This window comes from Biomphalaria glabrata, chromosome 11, assembly GCF_947242115.1.
Source record: "Biomphalaria glabrata chromosome 11, xgBioGlab47.1, whole genome shotgun sequence".
Lineage (NCBI taxonomy): Eukaryota > Metazoa > Mollusca > Gastropoda > Planorbidae > Biomphalaria > Biomphalaria glabrata.
In genome coordinates, this window is record NC_074721.1 from 15894318 (window position 1) to 15919363 (window position 25046).

The window sequence follows — 25046 nt, forward strand, 5'->3', positions numbered from 1 at the left end:
AATTTGAAAGCAAATTTTAAGACATCAAGATCTTGGAACTAGTTTTCAATAACATCAGCTCACTATTTAATGCAGAAGCTGATTTAGCTCCAGATGACATACCTCCAAGCAAATTATGACCTGAAAGAGTAATTCCAGTGAGGTCTTCCTCAGAAGTTTCACGACTGTATTCCCATACTTAAGAAAGGTTTGCTGCGAAGCTGTCACATTATTCGGAAACTAATTCATCTGTGAACACGCTTTATTTCGTTTGTTTGAAAATTATGAAGTGTTAGAACAGGTCGATGCTCGCTGAATGTAATTTGACAGCAGTCGCAAGCTTGTTCTACAGTTACAGAACATTATGCATGGATGTAAATAGTTAAAAGCTTCACATTCAGTACAATTGTACATTTGTGGCGAAATGTTGTAATGTAAAAAGACAATAACAAAATTTTTAAAAAATTATTCATAAAATTAGTTCAAGAAATTGCTAACTGTTGATGTAATTCCTCAATTGGGAGTAAAAAAAAATGTATGCGCTAACCCTAACCTGGCCCGCCAGTCCCCAATTTTTTTTAATGCGGCCCTCGGTAGAAAAAGGTTGCCCACCCCTGCCCTAGAGTAACGAACCAAAAGTCATTCAAAATATTAAAAACCTTGCCACAGATTATCACAATGAGTGTTGTCAACTCTCTTGGGCTGTTTGAGGTGCAGCTGTTAAGTGCTTGCAGAGTAGATTGGGAGTCTGTAAAGACAACAATATCTGAGGGTGGTTGCACTCCTTCATATAATTTGTTTTCCACTGTCTATGTGCTATGGTAATTGCCTCAATTTCGGCTTGAAAGTTTGAGCAGTAATCACCACAGGGTGCGCTTATCTCAAAGGGAAGACCAGGAAGGCACCAAGACCAGCATTGATGGTGGCTTTGAAAGCTGATCCGTCTGTATAAATAAAGCTGTTTTTTTATAGCTTTCAATTGTTTCAAGCGTGCCTACTTTGAGATCCAGTGGATTTGATTCTTTTGTTAAGGTGTTATTTAGTAAATGTGTTTTGATGGTTGGTTGTTTGTAGTTTAGTCCGGGTGTAATGTTTGAAACAAAAAAAAGCCTAGAGAAACACCCAGCCTACAATAAATAGGCCACATATCAATTCTTTCCATGCTGGACTTGCCTGCAGCCTTTAATACGCTAGACCATGAAATTATGATGGCCAGATTCTCTGCCACTTTTGGTTTAGCAGGAATAGTCCTAAAGTGGCTAGGATCCTACCTGACTGAATGCACCCAAAGTGTCGTTGTCAACAGGGAAGAATCAACAAGCTTACTATTGAAGTATGGAATACCCCAAGGATAAGTTCTAGGCCCAGTACTGTTTACCATGTATACATACCCACTCAGCGGTGTCATACGGCCAACCGGCATCTTATATCATTTCTTTGCCGATGACTCACAGATATACATTCCTCAGTACCCTCAGAGGTGTTGCATCTGGCAGAGAAAATCAGTGGTACCGTTGCAAGGGTGAGCGATTGGATGGTTGAGAATAAGCTCAAGATGAACGAAGACAAGACAGAAATAATTAAGATTGGCACTCGGAACCACGTCTCAAAAGTCAAGAGCAGAGATTCTCTTTTTATCACGAACTGTCGGGTTCCTTATGTCCATGTAGTGCGGAATCTTGGAGTTATCTTCGACTCAACACTTTCTTTCGACCCACACATAAGTCAGCTCTGCAAGGGTCTTTATCTGCAGAAGCGCAGATTAGGCCAGATCCGACCATATCTGACAACGGAGTCAACAAAAAAAGCTAGCTGTGGCATTCATTCTCTCCCACCTTGACTACTGCAACGCCGTGCTAGCAGGTATACCTGATGACAAAATAGCCAAGCTGCAACGTATACAGAACAATGCCGCTTGAATAGTCCTTAAAAAAAACAAGACCAGATTCTGCTACTACGCTCTTGCGCACACTCCATTGGCTTCAAGTGAAAGGAAGAATCTAATGCAAGGTGGCCACACTTTGTCATCAGTGTATATATAACAATGAAATGCCCCTATACCTTAGCAAACTGATCACTCCAGAGAGCTCTGTGCTCAAGGACTAAACGATTCTAGTGGTGCCACGTTTCTCCCTCAAAAGCTACGGTCTTCAGGCTTTTTCAGAGCACGGACCAAAGGTTTGGAACTCACTCATCATTGATCTCAGACAGACAACATGCTACTCAACTTTCAAGAAGAACATTAAGACCTACCTGTTTAAATCTTTTTTAGATTAGTTTGTCATGTTAGCTCTTGTGTTTGTAATGTTATCACAGCGCCTTGAGCCTACATTTTGTTTGTTAACAGCGCTTTATAAATAAAATTATTATTATTATTATTAAATATTCACATTAAAACCAACACAAACCTTGTAATGATTGGAACTCCAAAGTGGTTAGGGCCCCAATAAAGCAGCTCTAAGGGCTCATCATGTTCTATGTTTTCTGGTTGAATGTCTGACCATAGTGGATTTATGGGTTGCTTGTACTCATCCAGGTCATACCTTCCAAGGTAGCTCCTCCTGTCAATGTTGTGCTTCTTGTCTTTGTAATTAAACTTGATATGCTTCAGCTCCCTAGAAATATCAAGGTAAGAGATCTTCGAAAAGTATTCAAGAAGGCTGTATATTAGGCTTAAGTTTAAATAACATTATTATATAGATATCCAAAGAGACATTCTCTTTCAAAAAAATTGACAAAACACAATACAAATATATATTCTGATTGAAGGGAAGACCATCGTTCGATCTCCTTCCATAGATCTATCATTAGATGTTGCAATTTAGTATAATCACAATTAATGTGGAAGCCTTTAGAAAACTTGATGAGATATAATTTGCTTTATTCAAATTTATTCAAATTTATAAAAGACTGTCAACCACTGGACAATACCATAATTCATTCAGCTTACCTTTCTGTAGGTGCTGAATGTGGTAATTTATCTGCATCTTGGGCTTTAGATACTTTGTACATAGGAATCTACAAAGAAACAAAAAAATTCTGCAAGAAGTTGTCAATAAATTAAAGCTAAAAGAAAATGAGTTGTAACCTGCATAACCATTAAATAGATCAAAGGCTAACTAATGCATTGGAGGCAGTAGAAAAACAACTAAGCAAGCTTTTCATTGAAGGTGTTTATAACAAGAGTTTAACAAGTGCTATGTTTTTTATTCAAAAATTTAATGTAGCCTGCTTTAATTCACTGATTGTAATAATACTAAAGTGATACATTGAGGAAATCCAAGAGAATAAAGAGAGTAAATAGAGATACTCATTAGGATAAAATATTTTTTTGTTAAATTTACATTTCAAAGTTATTGAATTTGTTTTAACTTACCCAATAAAATCTGATTTCTTCACCTGGATATTTAAAAATAAAACAGCATGACATAAGCAAAACTTATCATTAAGTGAAACGTCTAATAGTATTTTCATTAACTATTTCAAAAATGTATTTGTTCATTATTCTACTTTAATCCTATTTTAAATTGTATATATGGCTTTTCAAAACATAAGGACATCTATACCATTTCCATGATGTGACATTCCACAGATAAGATTATACTGATCTTAAAGATAAAATCCTGTACTGAAGATGTGTTTGATATCTCAGTTATAAGTCTGGTGCAAGGCTAAGAGTAGAGAGTAGGAGAGTATGTTTGCACTGGTTCATGGGCAGCCTTTTAGGGTGAGTAGTTTTTGTGCAGAAATTTACAATTTAAAAAATCTATACAATTTTGTTTAAAAAAAAATGCAACCTAAATTTAAAATGGTGCAGGTAATAAAAACAACATTTCATTTCTAAAACAAACTCTCAGAAGATCAAAATGAATCAATGAAATTAATTTGAGCATGAAGCAGTCAATGTAAAAAAATGTTCTATCCCACTTTAAGATTGAAATGTGAAAGAGAACATAAAAGCCTAGAGCGGCTGAGGGACCACTAAAAATAGTGTTCATGTTGACCTTCAGAGTCCTTTACTTGAGCAATGCAGTGACAGAGATTAAGATGTAGATTACAGAGAGAAATAAGACTGATACAAAATGATGAAGTTTAAAAAAAAATAAAACAGTTTCTGGCAGTTTCTTATTGGAACTTCATTGATACTTTTCAGAATAGAATAGACAGCAACACAATCTTATGGCTAACTGACATTTGTTGATCACATCAAACAGATTCAAATTAAGTAGACATTAACCCTTAAAGTGCTGATCCGTTTTACTATGAGTGCATACAAAATGGAATAAACTACCATACGCGTTTTAAGGGTTAAAGGATAACACAATTGGATCATGAGCTGAAAACCTAAGATGTATACAGAAAGGCAAATGAAATACAATGTAATAGCACAGCTGTTGTGACACGGCTGCTATGTGTGGTCAACCGTGACACACGGTCAAGTGTTGTTTACCTGGGAGTTAGGGGACATGAGGGAAGTCTCAAGTGTGTTGTAAACAAGAAGAAGGAAGTCATCTAGTGGAGTTGTTCTGTATATAATGTTAGCCTTGTTATGTTGAAATGCTTCACAATTAAAAGGCACTTTATACTTAAATGGACTTGTTTCCTCACAACAGCCCATAGATTTTTTTACAATGAAAAGGTCTAGGAAAAATTCATTGAAATAATACTTGGCTATGTTAAAGAGTTAAATTAAATGAGAACAAAAAAAAACAACATTAAGTTACTCTCTGAACCTTAGATGACTTGAAAATAGAAATGGTTGAATTACCCAGCAAGTCCTCAGTTTCAACACTGACTTGACCATCACTGATTTGGTTCTCACTAAGTTTCCTAAAACATATAAAAGAAAAGGGTAAATGTATGTACTTCCAGAAAGTTCCAAAAGTGAGTTTGTTCACAAATGAAAGGGAAAAGAGAAATAAGAAACTGTCTACTTTTTAATTCAAGATTTAACTTGGCCTAGCTTATGTTTGTTGTGAACTTAATGCCAGTCAAATATTCTTTTTCTAAATACTCCTAAACTTGACTTAAAAAGAGTGCAGACTGCTGTGGCATGATTTAATAGGAAAAGGACAAAATTAACAAATAATAATAAGAACTTTCTTCAAATATAGAGAAATCTATTGCTATGTTTATTGGTAACATTTTTGTGATTTATTAACCTGCTACTCATCAATAACTTGAATACAAATAAATAAAATATTTATTATCATTTTTATTTCAATGATTTGCTCTTACTTAATTTTGACGAGCAGAACAAAAACTTTAAGATCAACTTTGGATATCAACCAATGCTCAAAGATAGCATCTTCATTAGATTTCCCAACAAATATTACACTGCTACATTTCAACATGACAATATGAAAAGAAATCAATACAATAAGGGAAACACTTTCAGTCATTAGAATGTATTGCCTATTCAGTCAGTTCATGTTGTCTTTCACTTCATATATTTATCATTTTCATTTGGTTATCAATCATTTCTGACAGAGACATAGAGCATTGAACTTGATAAACAAGTTTAGTCCCATAGTAACCAGAATTAATGGTTCATAGGTTAAATACAAGAAAAAAATTTCACCTTATATCCTTGTTTTTATCGTTAGTTCTGTCATCGCTTTCTAAATGCACATCAGTTTAAAAAAAAAAAGTTTATATATATAAGATTATGACATCACTTTCAACAAAATGGATTTTTCAAAATGTTTAATTATGGTTTGTCTTTTAAACATAAAGACATTACAGTAAATGCTGCATATTAATTTAATAACGTTTTATTATTAGACATTTTCTTACCAACTGAACCAATTCACTATAATGCTCCTGACTATGGATAAACTAAAATTAATAAAGTACCATAAAATACTTCAATGGTTATCAATTAGAAAAAAACAAATTTATTTATATCAAATAGGAATTTATTAAAAAAAAAAAGGAAGTTATAGTGATTGTACATTCTATAAAGCAAACAAAAAAAATAACAGTATTTTATTTTTAGAGTTAACTATCCCAGCAGTTAATGAACTTGAGATGTGTTGTTCATGAGTTGTTGCAAGGTAGGGATTAGGCTTCAGGAATGTCTATTTAGAAGTAGACTTTTTTTGAGATCTAACAGAATGTTTAGTAGCAGAGATTAATAGAATGTTTGTTACTTCAAGGGAATGAACATACATTTCTAATATAATATGCAGCAACTCTATTTCTAAAATATAAAATTAACAAAAAAAATTGATTTACAAAATGAAAAACACTAGAGATCTAGCTGGCATTATTCCAAACACATGGTCCAAAGACAAGTCTATATATAATTGTCTTTTTTTTTTCAGACCTATTTCTGAACTAGTGTATTCTGTTTTAGCCTCTATTTAATATTTGTAAATTATATTTCAATGTGATTAATAACCTAAATGCAATGCACAATGAAAACTGATTTACCGTTAGAAACATCAACTACATCTTTTGAATCTTCTTTGTAAGCTTCACTCCTTGAATGTATAAAAGAAATAAAGGCATAAAGTAAATTTTATAGTACTAATTCATTATAATTTTTGGAACAATATTAAGTTTGCATGAGTGGAATAAATGACTGAAAGACCAAAGAAGTAACTTTTATAAACCTAAGTCCTATCTACAAAACCTGTTAACACAATATGAAGTAAGCTATTTTAAGCTGGCAGAGGTTAACTGAGCATTTTGTCCAAGCTTTGATGCCCTTGAAGTTTCCTTTTCTCTCGCTGAAGTACAAAAAAACAAATCAGGCACACTTTTGACCTATTTGCTTACTTCACATAGAGAATGGCATAAAATAGGGATGTGTACTTGCACTAACTCTTCTTTGAAGTAATGCTGGGTCACATGATGCAGCGCTCACATGTTTTACATGTTTCAGATATTCCTTCAGAGTTGAAGATAATCTACTTTCAGGGACAGTAGTGGGCAAGGTATGAACCCAGGGAGCATCAAGACAACTGAATAACAGACCAGCGTGAATATGGCAATGCCAGGCAGCCATGCAAGGAGGCAAATAGGTCGCATTCCACACAGATTACAATGTATTCAACCTACTGCTACAGCACCTACTGTCCCATACTAAGACTAAAGAGATAATTATCAAAGAGCTTCTCTATGCAGATTATTGCACCTGCTTAATGGAACATTAGATTCAGTGTGCTGTTAATAAATTAACTTACACCCCCCACCAATGAGAATGGCCACTCCATCAAATATGCATGGTACCAGTAGTTCACTTTGTGTATCTGGACAGATTGAGCCATTTGCCAAATAAAATCCTTGTCAACTAATTTCCATCACTAGACATGGGTCTTTAATGTAATTGGTACATCTAGTTATATCAAAGAGCTCAGTTCCAGTCTCCACCTTTGAATTTTCTCATTCTTTATTTTCCCTTTGCTCTGTTTGTCATACATGAAGGCTACAGAGCGTTGATCCCTGACAAGGTTAAAGCGATTTCCTACTAAGTAGGGGTGCCATTTCCTTAAAGATTCTACAATGGCATAGGCTTCTTTTTCTATTGCTGAGTGCCGCCTTTCACTTTTCGAGCTGAGCTGAGATTACTGAATAGGCTCGGTGTTTCGACTCGTGCTTCTTTAAGACCACAGATGTGTAGAGGATTGCGTTTTCCTCCGTACGGTATGGTCAATTCCTTATGAAGACTTATAAAGTCTACACCAAGGATTACATCCGAGCACAATCCAGCAAGTAGAGAAAGTTTGACTTTTTTGTAGTGTTCTCCCTTGTACTGGACATCGGCAAATGTATGTCCTAATGTCTTTTCAGAAAGATGTGTAGTGGCCATGAATATTCTGTTTGTAGACGGACATACTGGCCATTTATTTCTCTTGACGATGGCTTCTGATATGTAGCTTTCACAGCTGCCAGTGTCTATGAGAGCTTGCAACAGCAACCCGTTGACGTTCACTTGTGCCGTAGACTGTGTAAGCCCAGAGAAATGCGTTGATGACAAGGTCTATGGAGTTATCACACTGGTCAGTGATATTTTGCTGTCAGCTTTGTTGGCTGTTGTTTTTCCTTGATTTATAAACAGTTTGGAAGTGTCCCTTTTTACCGCACTGATGACATAATGCATTTCGAGCAGGGCATTCAGTTCTAGAGTGTTTCCTCCTACCACAAAAGTAGCATAGCGACTTAATGGCATTTAATTCCTGGTCTTCATTAGAAATGTATGTTTCTAGATGGGAGCTAGTTGGTGTTTTCATTGCCCCACAGGAGATTTCGTTCGTTAAATTGTAAGCCTGAGCATGCGTTGTCGCTGTTTCTAACACTCTAGCTTCGTCTAAAGCGCTTTGTAGAGTAAGAGATGTCTTTTCCAGTAACGGCTGATAATAGTGTTGGATGCTAGACCCGTTATGAAGGCGTCTCTAATGCAAATGTGTGTTCAGCAGTTACTTCTTTAAAGTCACAGTCCCGGGCCAGGCTTCGCAACTTTAGCATAAAGGACTCTACCGTTTGGCCCGGCTGCTGTTTACATGTAGCAACCAAATGTCTAGCAAAAATGTCATTCTTTACCTTAATATAAGTAGTCTTGAGTGTGTCTATGGCCATCGAATAGGACGATACATCACTGATGAGCATATAAACCGTAGCAGATACGTGATTCTTCAACAACTTTAGTTTAAAGTCTTCGTTAATATCCTTGATGGACGAAAGAAAATTCTGAAATGTGTCATACCAGTGAGTCCATTTTTCTGAGGCCAGAGGAGCATTAGGATCAATGTCCAACTCTTTCGGTCTGAGTAATTTATCCATTGTAGATTAAGGAATCCAACACTAATCCAGATACATAATTTTGTCGAATAAATTGTAATGAAATGATAACGACTAGAATACCAATAATATGGCTTTATTCGACAAAATTAGACTACAGTAAACAGTGAATGAAACAAGCACGTCTAGCATACCACTGATGCAGTCTATACACACACACACACTGGACATGAAACACAACAATGGCCATGACCTTCAGACACGCTGGACGCACGCAGAAAATCAACTCAGTTACACTACAGCTCCATAGACTTTTCTGAAGAATTTACATTCCCAAGTATTTAGCAGATTTTATGTTGTTTTATCATCTCAGGGTTTCACTCGCAAACTTGACTACTGCTTTTCTGATGAAGATAGTTTTCTATAATTTTCTTCATAATGTGTGTAGTGGGTGCAATATTCTAGCCATTGCATGCAGCTAATTTGTTTTTATGATTCTAATGCTTAAAGTAACAGACAATCATTTAAATATAAGTCATTGGAACTTCATTAGATCCTACAGTCAGGAACTTCATTAGATTCTACAGTAAGGAACTTCATTAGATACTACAGTCACAGATCATACAATCATAGGAACTTCTTGAGATATAACACATTTTGTAAGGACAAGCATTTATATGCAGTTAGAATAAGGGAATAGAAAAAAAACATTTAAAAAAATCTTTTAAAACAAGTTCTACTAAACTTGAAGATGAATTGTTTAGAAAGAATATTTCCATAAAAATGTAATAAATAACACATTCAGACTGAATCATAATTACCTTTCCGGAGTTTCTTTCTCTTTCCATTCTGCCTGCATGCTTGGTTCAATGCAGCTTTGTATGACAAACTGTTCCAAGTCTCTTATGATGACAGTGTTGTCTGTGTTGCTGGCTTTGATGTTCTCTTCAAGCACAATGTACTCTAGCTCATGGAGCATCTGTAAGGTATCCTCATCTATGTAGACATGTTGATAGTCTTTCAAGGCAATCCTAAGGCCTTGGACTTTGTCCTTCCATTCATCATTCATTTGTGCACTCTTGCCAACACTAAGATAATCAAATTGAAAACCAGGCTGAAAACTGACAATATCATTTAATCTACGTTTGATTCCACGCAAAGCTTTCAGCTTTTTATCAAGCAAATTAGTTTCTGAGAATGTTCTTCCTTTCAAGCTTACAGGCTCAATTTTACCTCTTTTTATTTCTTTGGGTTCAAACCAACTTCCTTCTTTGACTAGTTTCTCTAGCTCCTTTGCCTTCCTACATAGATTATCTATAGACACACTTTCTTTTTTTATAACAGTAATCAAATCCAATACCAATGTTTCCATCTCATGAACTAAAGTTTCTTCCTTTAGAAATGTTTCAAAGTCAGCAAAAGATTTCTTTACTTCATAAACTTCAGAAACAAGAGTTAGTTTGCCAGGTTCCAGTGATTCAATTAAACTTTTCACACCTTGCAGAATGTTTTGTGTAGAGCTGGTAAGAATTCTGCAATCACAACGTTTCTTGTAAAGCTCAAACTGTACATTATGAAACATTTGTTCTGTTTCTTTTGTAAGTTTCTTTTTTTTTATCCTTCCAGTCTGCTGTGTTTTAAATAGATTTAAAAATATTTCTTGAATTTCATCCAACTTTTTAATTCTAATTAATATTTCTGGTTGACATACTTCTGATGAATATGTAATTATATTATGTATTAGAGCAGTTCGAATCTCTTTCTTTTTTACTTCATTGACAATATCCTTTATTGACATCAAAATGTCTCCAATTTCATCATGAAATGTTGGAGTTTTATGTCTTTTAATGACAAAGAGATTAAAGTGCTTAAAATAATACTGCAATATATATTTAATTTCATCAGTGACACTGTCTGTTTCTTTCAAATTTAGACCCATCACTTCCATCAAAATGTTTTTATGATGCTTAATGCAGGAGGAGATCTTGTCCAAATGTGAGCTTTTAGTATCTGTCACAGCTGCAAGAAACACATTATAGTTTAGGAAAGATAATTAATAAAATGTTTACAATGGTTGTAAAACAAAAAGTAGAAGGTGGTAAGCAGAAGAAAAATGTGTATTCATCTCAAAGATATGTTGACAATTATACAAATGCAAACACATTCTAAGGTTTATGTGAAGATTACATAAACGTTGTGGTACACGCCACTGTAAAATTTTAAATTTTTCAAACCTTGCTTAACGCAAAGGTTTTTTATAATTATAAAAGAAAGATCAGTTAAATTATGCACTGTACATTTGCATTTTTAAGTTCTTAATAATTGTGAAAATCTTAAATAAGGAAGAACAAGAAAGAAAAATGAAATAAGCATCTTTTCAAACCTTAAAAAAAAAGGTTTCCAAACCATTTTATTTGTAGACTGTTCTAGATAGAAGACAATGAATTATGGATGAAAAGTATATAGGCAACTACAGAGATTTCAACAGATTCATTTTGGAATACAAGAACTCATTGAACTCTTGACATACAGCCTACAAGCATTACAAAAGAGTTAGCATTAGTCTAAAGTATGACACTATTTCATTCTTAAACTATAAAGCTACTTACAAAATCCATCCACATCTCTGGGATCATCATTAGTAACATAAGCCAAGACGGAGATCAAAGTGAAGGGTAAAGGTAAAAAAAGAACTCTTGAGAAATCTCGAGTCAGTAGAAAAAATTGAAACCTCCACAGCTTTGTAGCTTTCTGTTGGATTTTTTCGATGGACTTTCTAAGAAAGATCACACACAAAAATGATAAACAGTTTTCTGTTGTAATGTAGTGATTATTATAATAGAAAGATATATTTATTAAGAAATTTGTCTGGAAACAATATATCTGTGCATAGGACAGAAAATTAGTACACTACAGTTTTAGGTCAGTGAATTTAGAGGATTAGTTCTGAAGTAGTTAGTGTAAAGAGATACTTATTTGTCACTACCAACACTTAAACTATTTACTAATTACTAATCAAGTTTATGTCAACATGCAGTGATGCTGTATCACAACATAAGCTTTAGCAAGCATGTTGTATCAATATTTAAATTAGTTTTTACCATTTCTGATACAACTATATTTAAAAATTCAGATTTTCTGTTCACTGTCTTAAAAACGTTCAAAATTAAAACATAAAGAGCAAGAAAATACACACTTAGTAATACAAAAACAACTTACGTAAATGAGGCTGTGATAAGACTTGTCAACAAAACATTTGTAAACATGACATAAGCACCCAGCAGGATCGGGACATAGTATCGTCCCAAGGATGTGGGGCATCGGAGTAGTTCATAAGTACCATACAAAGATGCGTCATTTGTGCATTGCATTGAGTTAGTATCTTCAGCTGTTGGGTCATACATATATATAATTTACAGAGTGTTAGTTATTGAGAATAAAAAAGAAAGAAACATAATTTAGTTTCAATTGTCCACCAACCTAAACATTTTATGAGGAGGTTCATGTATTTTTCTTTTTTGTTTTCACAATTAATATTGGAGATGTAAAGCTACTTTTTGTACTCTTTATCCTAGATTGTTGAGCCTCCACAGACTATTACATATATTTTAGTATGTACTTAAAATCCTACAGTGGTTATGGATTCAGGTCAGTGACAATCATTTCACTTTGTATATTTGAGAGACTTCTGAGTTCTGTTCTGAGCATGCTTTTTTCACATTGGAAAGGTCAAATCCTTTTCTTTTCAAAACTCACTTCTTCTTCTTCGTCCTTGTTCTCATTATTGTATTGGAGATGACTAGATCAATATATGAGATGAACAGTGCAGTGGTTTCCAAATCAGGGAGCTCTCCATATAATTTTCTTTCTTTAGGGGTGTCTGGGGCCAGTGTCTTGTTCGGGCCTCTTGGAAAAGAATGCCGTTTTGAAGGACATGGTCAGCATTCTCTGGTGACACTCCACATGGACAGATTTCACAGGCTCCAATTTTGAGCTTCCAGTACATATGTTGTCTCATTCTGTTGTGTTCGGTTCAGATCTTGTCAGGATAGCTTATAGTAGGTATCATATTTCTTGAGATTCAGATTCAAAACTCACTGATGTAAAGGCTGTTTTGCTTTCCTTCCAGTTACAATATTATTAAAAAAGAATTGTATCATATTTAACTTAACTCAGAGCCACACTAAATCATAAGTCTCTAAGTAAAGTAGCAATAATACATAAAAAACCAAACTATAATTTACAAATACAAAAACATGCAAAAAGAAAAGCACATTTCTTATTCAATATACTAGAACTAATTCCTACAAGTACACCCAAAAGTAATATATCATGGAAATTTATTGAATTTAAATAAATATAAATCTTACGTCTTCCTGCATCTATTTCATTAAGGAACAATTCACCAAACATCTGCCAATAAGCCTTGCGAAACAACTGAAAAAATGTGAGGTAGCTGAGAACACTGTTGGGGTAGAGTACAGCTTCACTGGCAATAGCATAACTGGCCCAAAAAATAGCCAGGATGTACAGAAATCTGGTCAGAATACCAACCTGTTTAAAAAGAAAAAAGAACAAAATCATGTATTTTATTTTTAACTAACCACAGTATGTACTACTACCTATTTTGTACTTTTTTAGTGCATTACAACCATAAGTTCTCAAACCATAGTTAAATATAAACTGTCATGCCATACCACCCTGCAACGAGTGGTCTGATTTCATGGTTTATTTATTTATTTTTTAATGTAGAAGCTAGAACAAGTAACAATCTAATTTAGATTTTTTAACCATAAAATATTTTTTTTAAAGTTTAAATTTTGGGAAACAATGTTTAAATGTTCTTTTTATTGTTGACCATGAAGACGTCTAACAAATTTACCAATTTCTATTAAAGGGAAAGACATGTAAAGACATTTTATAACAGAATTTACAATTATAGAAGATTAAGGCTCTACAGTCACTTTGAATGTGCTCTACAAGATGAACCATAGTAGTTTTACTAATGAAGGAGGCCAGTAAGTTATAAATAACAGTTATTTATAATAAAAAATAAAAAACATACTGTCTTGATAATCATTGCACAGGTAGGTCCCAAGACAGGATTACTGTAGCAGTTGTGTAACAGTCTGAGTGTGAACATAATAAAGTCAAGGCTGTATGCAATGCTTGCCAGGTTATATAAGGTGATGTCTGCAAATCAAACTGGTCATATTAGTCTAGCAAAAAGTGAAAATAAAAATTATCATAAATGATCTTTTAAAAAAATATGTTGAAATAAAAGATGTATATACTGAAAATTAAAAATCCTTAACAACTGTGATTTTGTTGTACATCTTAACACTGTTATGATAACATGGGAAATCTCTTAGTAAATTAGTAAATCAATAATTATACAATTGCAGATTGAAGTTAATTGGAACACATCAGGATGTGAGTACAAGAAAATCAGTTACCATTGACAGGAGTAGACACTAAAACAAGCAAAATAAAAAAAAAAAACTTTTTTTAAAAAGAAAGCAAAGCTTATCTAAAGGGCAAGAACTCTGCAATTAAACTATATATATATATCAATAATGTAGGCTACAAGTTATTTACCTTATTTATTATACAAGTAAGAGAACTATTTACCAATAATTAGGCTGTTTTTGTTTTTATTCATATTTTGTTTGGTACAATAAATGTTTAAAGTATCAACATCATCAAAGAATGCATGAGGGAGAAATTAGCGTTAAAAATTATTTAAGGGGACTAAACCCAACAAATTTAGCTATATCTGTGAATACTGAAGGATTATTTTTCATTGTTGATATCAAACAAAATAATTAATTACCAGTAACTGATTGACTAATTGTTTAGTTTTTAATTGATTCATGTTTTGTCTATACCAAAGAAAAATTGTGAGAAGTTTCAACTTTATCCCAGAACGGGTGTGGGAGAAATAATGTGTACACTTTTAACCAAACAGACAGAATGAGTTGATATAAGCTTTGTAAAGAGAAATAAAACCAAGCATCACCAGAAAAGGTTTATTAATTGAAAAACTAAATTACAGATAAATTCTTCAAAATGAAACAAAGACAATCGTCCATAAAGTCTTCCTCTAATTTTGATTCTTAAAGGTTTCATCAGAACACTAAAGAGGATGATGTATGCCTTTGGATTGGCTAAAACATTGTTAGATAGATTTCATGTTGTGCTAATCAGATCCTCGTGCTTGGCATACAGCAGGCATGTCAAACTCATTATGGTGTATGGGCCGAATAAAAAACTTACTAAGACCTGAGGGGCCGCAGCCAAAAATCAGTTGCAAAGCAGCCTACTTGTTTTATGTAAATTAGAAACAATAGAATAGAATACAATGATTAATGTCATACATGTCCCTTAGTTAGCTAAATTTGTAGTACCATTCGGTAATTAAAAATTAATATGATTACGCATTATTTTCTTTGTTCTGATGCCTGACATCTTTTATTGGATACAAGTTGATTAATGTCATGTTGAAGTTTGTTTTCCACTGACACTTTCATAACTAATGACAAATTTTGATGCTTTTCTAGCTTAATTATGGAAAAGAACTGGAGAATGGAGATAAGTACTGGCAAACAGCAAGTATTTTGGCTGCAAACTTCCGCTATTCAACATATCATTTAGGGTAAATAACTATAAAATGTTGGCACAGTCAATTCTATATACTTCGACTTCAACAGCTCTAGTTGCACATTACCAGCAGCATTTTCAGAAGCAAATGAGAATGGAGATACAAACAAAGAAAATTCTTGCTCGTACTGAACAAAGTCACGAAAACGGTCATTGAAAGCATCTACTAACGATTACAGGTGTAAGGCATATTTACCAAATGTTGTAGCCGTATTTAATCTTTTTAGTTCTTGACACGTTTAGAAGTGAACAAGATTTCCTCTTCATATTTGGTTTATCCACATTCGTAATTTTGCTTCTAAGCACTTGACATGATTATACGCAGTTGTGACTATTTTGTCTGTACTTTGAAGTTTTAAATTCAAGTCTTACAGGTGACCAGTGAGATCAACTGCCAATGCCAGATCCCGAACCAGATCCCGTCAGTTTGGAAATGTTCAACAGGTTCACCATTCATGTTCAGAAACAAGACAATTTCCTCACGCAGTGCAAAAAATCTCTTCAATACTTCATGACATGAGAGCCAGCGGATTTCTGTGTAGCAGGGAACAAAATCAAATTCATGTCCAATGTCATCAAGAAACATTAAAAATTGGCGATGATTTAAACTACGGGCACGAATAAAACTGAAAGCGACTGAAACTGGTCTTATCACATGTTGGAGCTGTAATTGCTGTGCCCAGAATGTTTCTTGTTGAATGATGGATGAACTGAAAATGAGCACATTTAACATAGCATAAGTCTCTATTATGTTTGCAAGTAGTTTTGCATCGAAACCATTTCATTTTATGGTTGGTGAGCCATCCTTTGTTAGACTAGCTAGCTTTACCAAAGATAAATTGTACTGCAATATCACCTCCTCTAATTTCTCAAAAACATCCTCCCTTGTTGTGGTGTTATGCATAGAACAGAGCTCAAGTAGCTCCTCGTGTCTCTCCAAATTCCTGTCACAGACCATTATGAATATAGTCAACTGTGTTATACCCGTTACATAATGTTCACAAATTCTGACTGACATAGTCATTCAATCTGCCACAGTGTTGCTAGTTAACGCTATTTCTGTGAATGTTTTCACCTTTTCTAAAAAAAATACTTCAGCTTTAAAGACACACTCCTTCATAAAATCACATTCACTAAATGATTTGTCTATGGCTTGACTTCCAAACCGGGGACCAGGGTTCGAATCCTGGTGAAGACTGGGATTTTTAATTTCTGGATCTTTGGGCGCCTCTGAGTCCACCCAGCTTTATTGAGTACCTTAGTTAGGGAAAAGTAAAGGCGGTTGGTCGTTGTGCTGGCCACATGACACCCTTGTTAACCGTAGGCCACAGAAACAGATGACCTTTACATCATCTGTCCTATAGACCACAAGGTCTGAAAGGGGGAACTTTTACTTTACTTTTTAACTGCAGACTGACTCTCGTTGTTCAGTTTAACTAATACTATTTTTGGACTCAAGTAGTTTGTCATCTCTTATTTTCCAGTGTAACAATTTAACATTATTTTAATAATTTTGACGTGGCTACGCGGGCTGCACGCAAAGTGGTCGTGGGCCGCATGCAGCCCCCGAACACCGTGTTTGACATGCCTGGCATACATTAACAGAATGATTTTGACCTACATTTTAACATATGCTCTTCATGTTTGCCCTAGTCCGGAGTAGAATATTTTTCCCTTTAAAATGGTCACAAGACCTAAACAAAGTTCCCTTCCCATTCCCATATGTACTATCATGAATGAGGTTGTGTATACATAAATTTTAACACACATTATGTTTACAATAATTCACATACATATAAGCATATATATACATACGTCAATAATACATCTGGATGGCTGCCTGGTCGTGCGGTTTGCGTGCTGGACTTATCGATGGTCCCGGGTTCAAACCCTGCCCGCTCCCATCCCCCATTGTCCTGCAGGAGGTTTGGACTAGAAAGAAAACTATCTTCAACTCTGAAGGAACATCCAAAACATGTAAAACATTTTACAAACAAACAAACAAAAATTCATTAAAATATACATATAGATAATCTTATAAATAATTCAGGGTTTCTTGTGAAATTTTCCTTTTGATCATGTCACTTCAAACACCATTAAGTATTACCTATCACATACGTCCTTTCTTTACATGTGTAGGTAAAAACAGTTTGCTTATTTAGCTACAAAAAACAATTAAGGGTTTGCATTCAGAATACTATGAGTAACTGTTGCACCTACTTTCATTTTTTATAGCACTTTTAGTTTTTAGATTTTAATGTGAAAGCAGATGGACAGACTGAATTTATCTACAAGAGACTGCTTAAAAAAAGGAAAATTTAACTCTTATAAATCTGTTCCAATAAATTGTTTAGGTCCAAAATAAAACATGTTTATGATTATCAGTATCTGATTTGTCACTTGTCTGATGTTCTTTGAGTATTGAAGTTTATTACAAGACAACAGAACCTAAGACCATCAAGATGACAGTTTGGAGTACATACCACACAACCAGGCAGCCAAATATCTCATAGAATACAAAATATGAAGTCCCTGACCTGAGCTGTAAAAAGCCCCCAGACGTAGTCCAGTTCCAATGACAAACAATGTGACGGAACTTAGATCCACAATATTCCATCCACTAACTATATAGGCCAACTTTTTCTTTTCTTTAACTGCCAGGACAAACTATAGAAACAGAAAATTACAAAATGACAAGATCATGTGAAACAGGCACTGCACCAGTTATACATTGAGTACAATGATATGCTATTGAAAAATAAATTCTGTGGCCTTTTATGTCAAATAATATTTAAATTTTCCATTTCCAATTTCTTATGACAATAGCATCTATTTAATAATATGCTATTTAAAAATTAATTCTGTGGCATTTTATATTAAAAGTAGAATTTAAATTTTCCATTTCCAATTTCTCATGACGATTGTTGATACGCATCCAAGGAGACACTTTAGGCTATTGTAGTCACCAGACACTGAAGTGTTTCCAGGCTTTTTCCAAATTCTGGTGTCATCACTATATGCAATGCATGAACCCTTCTTTATCCTTTCCCTCCTTGTGGGCCTATCTCCAAGGTGTCCAACTTTTTGGCTCCATGCGCCAATTTTTGTTACTTCTGATTCAGATGCACCACTTATAATTTTACAAGTTAAATTTAAATTATAATTATTGTAAGTTTTACATAGTTGGTTTTGTTATACACATTCATGTACAGCAGAGGAGAGGATTTAAGAAAATATTTTTTACGCATTAAGTGTTTCTTTAACATTTTTAGTTTGCATATTTAATTTTAATTTATTTTTTATGTATGACCTAATAGACTAATTATAATTTTTGACACTTTTGCAGTTTTAAATATTAAAAAAATATATGCAAACAAGCAATATATATATTTATTTATAGCTACAGCCAATTTTTTTTTTTCAATTTGCCTTGCCTTCACAAATCTATAATATTACGAGTTTATTTCATGGCCTCAGTTTGCTTTAATCAGTAAATGACACGCATATCTCTAGCAACAATGGACGGTTTAGTTTACTTTAGTTAACTTTATTTAATTAATGATTTCCTAGACATGACTCTGCTTCCTCAAATATGTCTGACCATCTGGTTTTTCCTTAGAGTGACTTAAGGCCAATAAGATCTTTGAAAATGTTGAATTTATAATTTTTTCTGATAACAAAAAGCTTAAAAAAGGTAACATAAAAAATGTCCAAAGCTAACCTAAAGAAAGGTTGGGAGGATTAAATACCACATTTCTTATTAATTAGTACAAAGAAGAAGTGAACACATTATATCATTCATAGTATTCTACATTTATTATTTATAACTTAAAAAATACAATAGATAAACATCTTCTGCTTCAAAGTACTATCTTAAATAGAAAGCAAATGTGTTAAGCTATATATGTATATATAATTCAATACCACAAAACTATATGATAATTAGCCTACCTCATAAATTTCTTCAGCAATAATCACAGTAACAAAAGACACAAGATAAGCATCTAGCCAATGAAATTTGTGCTGCTCAAATCTTCCAAGTAATGTCAAGCCAAAAAAGTAAATAAAAATGAGAAGTCCTATCTGGCAAATATAAATAATATTATGATTAATATAAAGAAAAAAAAAAAGATCCCATTTCACATTTGATTTATCAAATTCATATAGGAATATTTTCTTATCATTAAATTTAAGAACTTTTTTATAAAGATAATTTTACTCAATGACTATTTTTCAAAAGTTTTATCCTGACTATCTTAATAAGTCATTACAAGATTGTACGAGGAATAATATATTTTATTCTTTAGAAGTAAGAAGATGAAAGAAATTATTCAAAAATAATTATGAAATTCAATTTTTAAAAAACGTTATACCAACTAAATAATAAAGCGAACCTTAATTAATCCTAAATCTAGTGCAGTGGCAAAGTTAAGGTTTTGGGGGCCCAGGGGGCTTGACCTCTTTAGGGGCCCCTCCATTTTGAAATTCGTGATCATGACACTTATTTAATGTAAAAACAAATTTCCTATACTTATTTGAGGGCCCCCCTTGAGAGTGGGCCTGGGGGGATTTTCAAATTTGAATCCCACCCCCCCCCCCCCTCCCTCCCACCCTAGCTAAGCCACTAAACAAGTGGTAAACATGCATGCTCAATAAACTCTAGAACTAATTTTAAAACATAAGATTAAACTTAATGCATTAGTTATAGAACTATCCCATGCCTCTACAAAATATGCACATACATTAAAGAATACCACAACAACTTACTCCATTTAATGCAAACATCGTCATAGGAACACACAGTAGAAGGTAGTAGCACTTTCTGTTAGGACAAAACAAAAATGTACAGCTATGAACATTATGCATTAGTTATTTATTTTCAACAAAAATGCAAGGTTACTGTTAACCCTTTGAAAGAGTGCTAATATTTAAAGGAAGACAATATAAGTAATATATATATATAATGTAAGTGTGGTGGGTTCAGCACAGAATATGACAACCAAAATGACGAAGCAAGTCAGGAGGCTTATTTCAAGTTTAATGTACACAAAAAACCTGCCAAAGGCAAACATACAACATAGTTACTAATGAAATAAACATAATTATATGGTCTAAATGAACAGACCAATTTGTAAACACAACATCAGGTATAAATACTAGAAATAAACAAAAAAGAAATTCTTATAGTGTGAACCAATCATCTCTTTTATAAATACAAGAGAGATATGGAACACCAACAACATTATAAAAATAAATGACATAAAGTAATTCTCAAAAAATAAATCAACTAGTTCTATATAAAACTAACATACATTGAAGAGCTTCGCTCTTACCTATTCTTACAAAACTATGACAATTAAATAGAACAAATCTATACACGGTTTCTTAACAGCCAGTATCTACAACTGGTTATAGGAATATATTTACAAGAGGGACAATTAATATGGTGAGCTTGACTCACAAACAAAAGATACAATGGGCTTGGCTCATAAGATATGAGCTCAACTGACAAGAAAACAAAATAGGAACTGAGGTCCCCACATTATATACAGAGTGGGCCTTCCTTCCAAAGGCATCTCAAAACTACAAAACAAAGGTAGTCCGACAATGAGGACAAAACCTGGGTAGCAAGATGCTATATAAAAAATAAACAAGAATATATGATATACAAGAAACAGTAAAAATGTGTTTACCTGCAGCCTTGGTCAAAACAATGAATTTAGGACAAACACAGCAGGATTAGACAAGGTGGTATTGGAGTAGGTGCGTAGCAGCAAGTTTCGATGGAGGATGCCAGCAGGAAAAGGAATTCAAATCCCAGCTACCGGGGCAGAGGTTAACTTGACCCTTTGCTGACCTGTGCTTGGTCAAGTTCAGCCGACCCGTATATTATGTCCTCCCCACTACATAAGTAATATATATATTATACAAAACCTGATTTTTAGAAGGGGAAAATGATTTACTAATGCAGTAGCAGAAATAAATAAAAAAAAAAAAAGAATGCCCACCCAAAGAAAAAAAAAGTGAAAGTGCAAGGCAAATAAAATGTTCTAAGTAACAAAAATGAATGAAACATTTAATATCTACTCCAGTCCTGTTTCATGGTCAATGGTTAACTAGCATGGTGTCATGTGGCACGCACAACAACCAACCGTCTTTACTTTCTCCAACTAAAGTAGTAAGAGTTGGGTGGACTCAGGTGCACCCCTAAAAATCTAGCAATTAAAAATCTTAATGCTCACTACTGAGAAACAAAGCCAAAAAAAAAACAACAAAATAATCAAGACAAAACTACCTTTATACAAGTTACAGAGCGCTTATTTTTTTTCTCTTAATCATTAATAAATGTTAGAGTTAAAAAAAAGGAAACTTTTTTACTTGCCACATCCTGAATGTTCCTGAACATTAATTTATTAAACTCTAATGAATAATGCCTACATGCGAAAATACCGAAGACATTTGTCCATTCAATATAATTATTTTCTCATTCTCTAACTAAGTTTAAACCTTTTCTTTGGTTACTTTGAAAAATTGTAGCGGTCAAACTAGAGTTTCCCCAGTGTGGTCAAGTTAGTAATACTTTTCCCAAAGAATATATAACTGTAATATTTATAGGAAAATTTTAGAACCGTTTTCGAGATCTGTGTTCAGATATTTCCCACCCAGAATGTTCCTTAAAGGTATGAGTTGAATAGAGGTGTTGTAACAAATGCATACAAACATATAAAAAAAGAAAAAAAAAGCTAAAGCATATAATAAGGCTTGTCTTTGAATCCTAAGATAAATAAGAAGAGCAGGCCCAGCTGTGATTTACATGTTTTGTCAGATGTTTCTTCATAGATAAAGACCATTACATTCTTGCACAAAAATCCTAGCAAGATAGCAGGATAAGTCAAAGCATTTTACACAAACCAATTGATTGTCTTTTTTGATACAATCTTAATGAGCTAGTGTATTTATTTCTGTTTAGATTGAGACCAAGTGTGGTAAGTAAAATGGTTCAGATTTAAGATAATTTGTGTTAAATTTTTTTTTTGTAAAATGTTTTACATGTTTCTTTAAGCAGGACAATGGGTATGGCAGTGGGCAGGGTATGAGCCTTAGACAACCAAACGAATGTCCAGCGCAACAAGAAAAAGTAACTTTTCTAAGTGAAAGTAAGTCAGAAAAAAAAATATATTAATCTTTGTTGAGAGATAAAAAAAAAATGAAGACAAGAATAAGTGTAGTATTCAAATATGCCTTTGTGCAATGTGCAAAGTGAAGAAAAATATTTAAAAAAATAGCAATCACTAAACCAACCAAAATCAATGAAGTCTGCATCTTAAGAATGAGACAATTTCAATATAGTCTTTACAAAACATTTTTAATTTCTCTGGCTTTAAAAAGTGAAATGAGTGCCCTGCAGTCTAAGATTGAGCATCTACATCTAACTACAACTAATATGCTCTATAAATAAAAAACTAATACTGCAGCACCACTGTGGTGTACGGTATGTACTTACAGAGCTGTTCTGATGCTTTCTTGTTCATATTTCTTTGAAAGATAAAAATGTAAAGAAAGCTTATAATTTCATACCTATGTATTGCTAATTCATATAGATTAAGCATGTGATAAAGAAATTTATAAAGCCTCTGTGCCATCTTTGTAACCCAATAGCTCCTATTTTCAGTCATAAATCTTCTTCTAAATCCTAAGCAAAGTAACTCTGAATAAAAACATTCTTAAAATATAAAAATAAAAAAATACTTAAATTTAAGAATTTATATACTAATAAAAAAATAATCAACTTATAACATTAATTATTATGTCTAGCTTAAAAAAATATATAATTTTAATATAATCATCAAGTAGGGGCTTATATACTGTGAGTCTACAGGCCATTTCATTTGAAAAATTCTTTAAAAATAAAATAAAAGCGATACACATCAGTTTTCCCTTAAACTAGCCACCACACCCTAGTTCTTGCTCTAAACAAGATATAGGAAGTATAGGAAAGTTTAGAATATAATAATTGTGTCACAATATTTTAGGCATATAATGCAGAAACATTCTGAGCTGTAGTAGGAGCTAATGTGTTAAAAATAAAATCAATATCTTTGTATTTTTAATTTTATCTCATATTATTAATTATAAAACATTCTTTATTTGGAGCTAACTATCTAGAGACATTAATATACAACAATCTTATGTTTATATACAATCTTTCAATATTAACCTTTTTAATTTCTTTTTCTGGCTCATCAATCACAGTACTATTCACTTTATTTGGCAATGTTGTATCATCAGTTTTACTTGCACTTTTACTTTGTTTCCTCCAAAGAAGCTTCTCAGGTTCTGGATTTTCTGTGTGGAAGTCCCAGAGATTCCCCCATCGCCAGACTCGTCTTTGAAGTGTTACACATGCAGGCTGTACCAAAAAGTCCATATTCTCCGAGGACAAGGCCATGTCTATACAAGACTGATCTTTAAACTGTTTCATTTTTCTGGTGATCATTTTTAAAGTCATCTCCTGGTCTCTGTCATAACAAGCATCTACGAATGTGGCTGCCAGGTTTTGATACTGCCTAAAGCAAGCAGAAATAAATATTAACTGCAAGAAATAAAAAGAGAGACTCCTGAAATATAACTTGTAAAATATTTTTAAGAAAAAAAAAGAATGTTCCCATATTTTGGAGGTCAAGGACGCCCTTTATTTTTAGTTTTATGGTAACAGGACATCTTTACCAAGATAATCTTTTTAATATGCTTACTTGAACTAACTAAACAACTCTTATGCTCTTAATTTTTATTTAAAGAGAAAAGGTTTAGACAAAATACCAACACTAATAAAGAGCACAATGAAATGTATTAACAAACAGGTAGAAAATAAAGGGAGTTAAATACAGTAGTTTATAGGATTTGAAAGCATTTTATTAATGAAACATAATTTTGTTTTTTTTGTTAAACAAAATAAATCTTTTAAACAATTATTTTTAAAACCGTCTTTCATTGAAAATCTAACTTTCACAAATGTTTGTGATTTTTACTCTTTAAAAAAAACTTTAAAGTAACAGAGACATGCATATAGTTTAGCTTTATGTATACATTGTTGAATTTATTTCTTATATAATTGAACTTACTGAACTGCTTCCTTGTAGCCACTTTTGACAATATGGTTTTTTTCTACCTTGGCCTTTCTCTTCAAAAAAGCAGCAGCCAATAATAAAGTACCAAGTGGATTCTAAAAGCAAGGTTTTAAACTTTAACATCACCATTGTTAGTAACAAAACAAAGTTTAGTGATGAATAGTTTATAATTGTTTTAATTTTTTAACTAAACAAAGACTGCTGATGTGTGTTTTCTATCCATGGGCATTTTTAAGAAAGCGATGGCAACTTTAAAATAAATTTTAACTAAACTTATACTATTCGTTAATAACCAATCAATACCAATTAAGGTAACTTACATTCACAACAATAAGAAAGCAGTAAGGAAATTAAATAAAGTAAGGCCTTCATGTTCCATTTGGCACACAACAATTCATCCCACAACCATTTGTCCCACAACCACTCATCACACAACCATTTGTCACACAACCACTCATCACACAACCATTTGTCCCACAACCACTCATCACACAACCATTTGTCACACAACCACTCATCCCACAACCACTCATC

The 25046-nt window shown here is 33.2% G+C and overlaps 1 protein-coding gene across 1 annotated transcript in view; it reads right to left on the reverse strand.

The window, feature by feature from the left end:
- Positions 1-25046, reverse strand: part of LOC106054884 (uncharacterized) — a 44722-nt gene that overhangs the window by 9555 nt on the left and 10121 nt on the right. The window contains exons 13-29 of the mRNA XM_056003574.1: positions 24507-24607; positions 23603-23951; positions 22889-22920; positions 20152-20206; positions 19336-19467; positions 17922-18051; positions 13790-13917; positions 13095-13278; positions 11944-12112; positions 11334-11500; positions 9546-10743; positions 6415-6464; positions 5561-5600; positions 4748-4809; positions 3356-3378; positions 2930-2997; positions 2388-2594 (exon numbers count right to left, since the gene is read on the reverse strand). Of these exons, the coding sequence (XP_055859549.1) occupies positions 2388-2594; positions 2930-2997; positions 3356-3378; positions 4748-4809; positions 5561-5600; positions 6415-6464; positions 9546-10743; positions 11334-11500; positions 11944-12112; positions 13095-13278; positions 13790-13917; positions 17922-18051; positions 19336-19467; positions 20152-20206; positions 22889-22920; positions 23603-23951; positions 24507-24607 (3095 nt within the window). The remainder of the gene's footprint in view (positions 1-2387; positions 2595-2929; positions 2998-3355; positions 3379-4747; positions 4810-5560; positions 5601-6414; positions 6465-9545; positions 10744-11333; positions 11501-11943; positions 12113-13094; positions 13279-13789; positions 13918-17921; positions 18052-19335; positions 19468-20151; positions 20207-22888; positions 22921-23602; positions 23952-24506; positions 24608-25046) is intronic.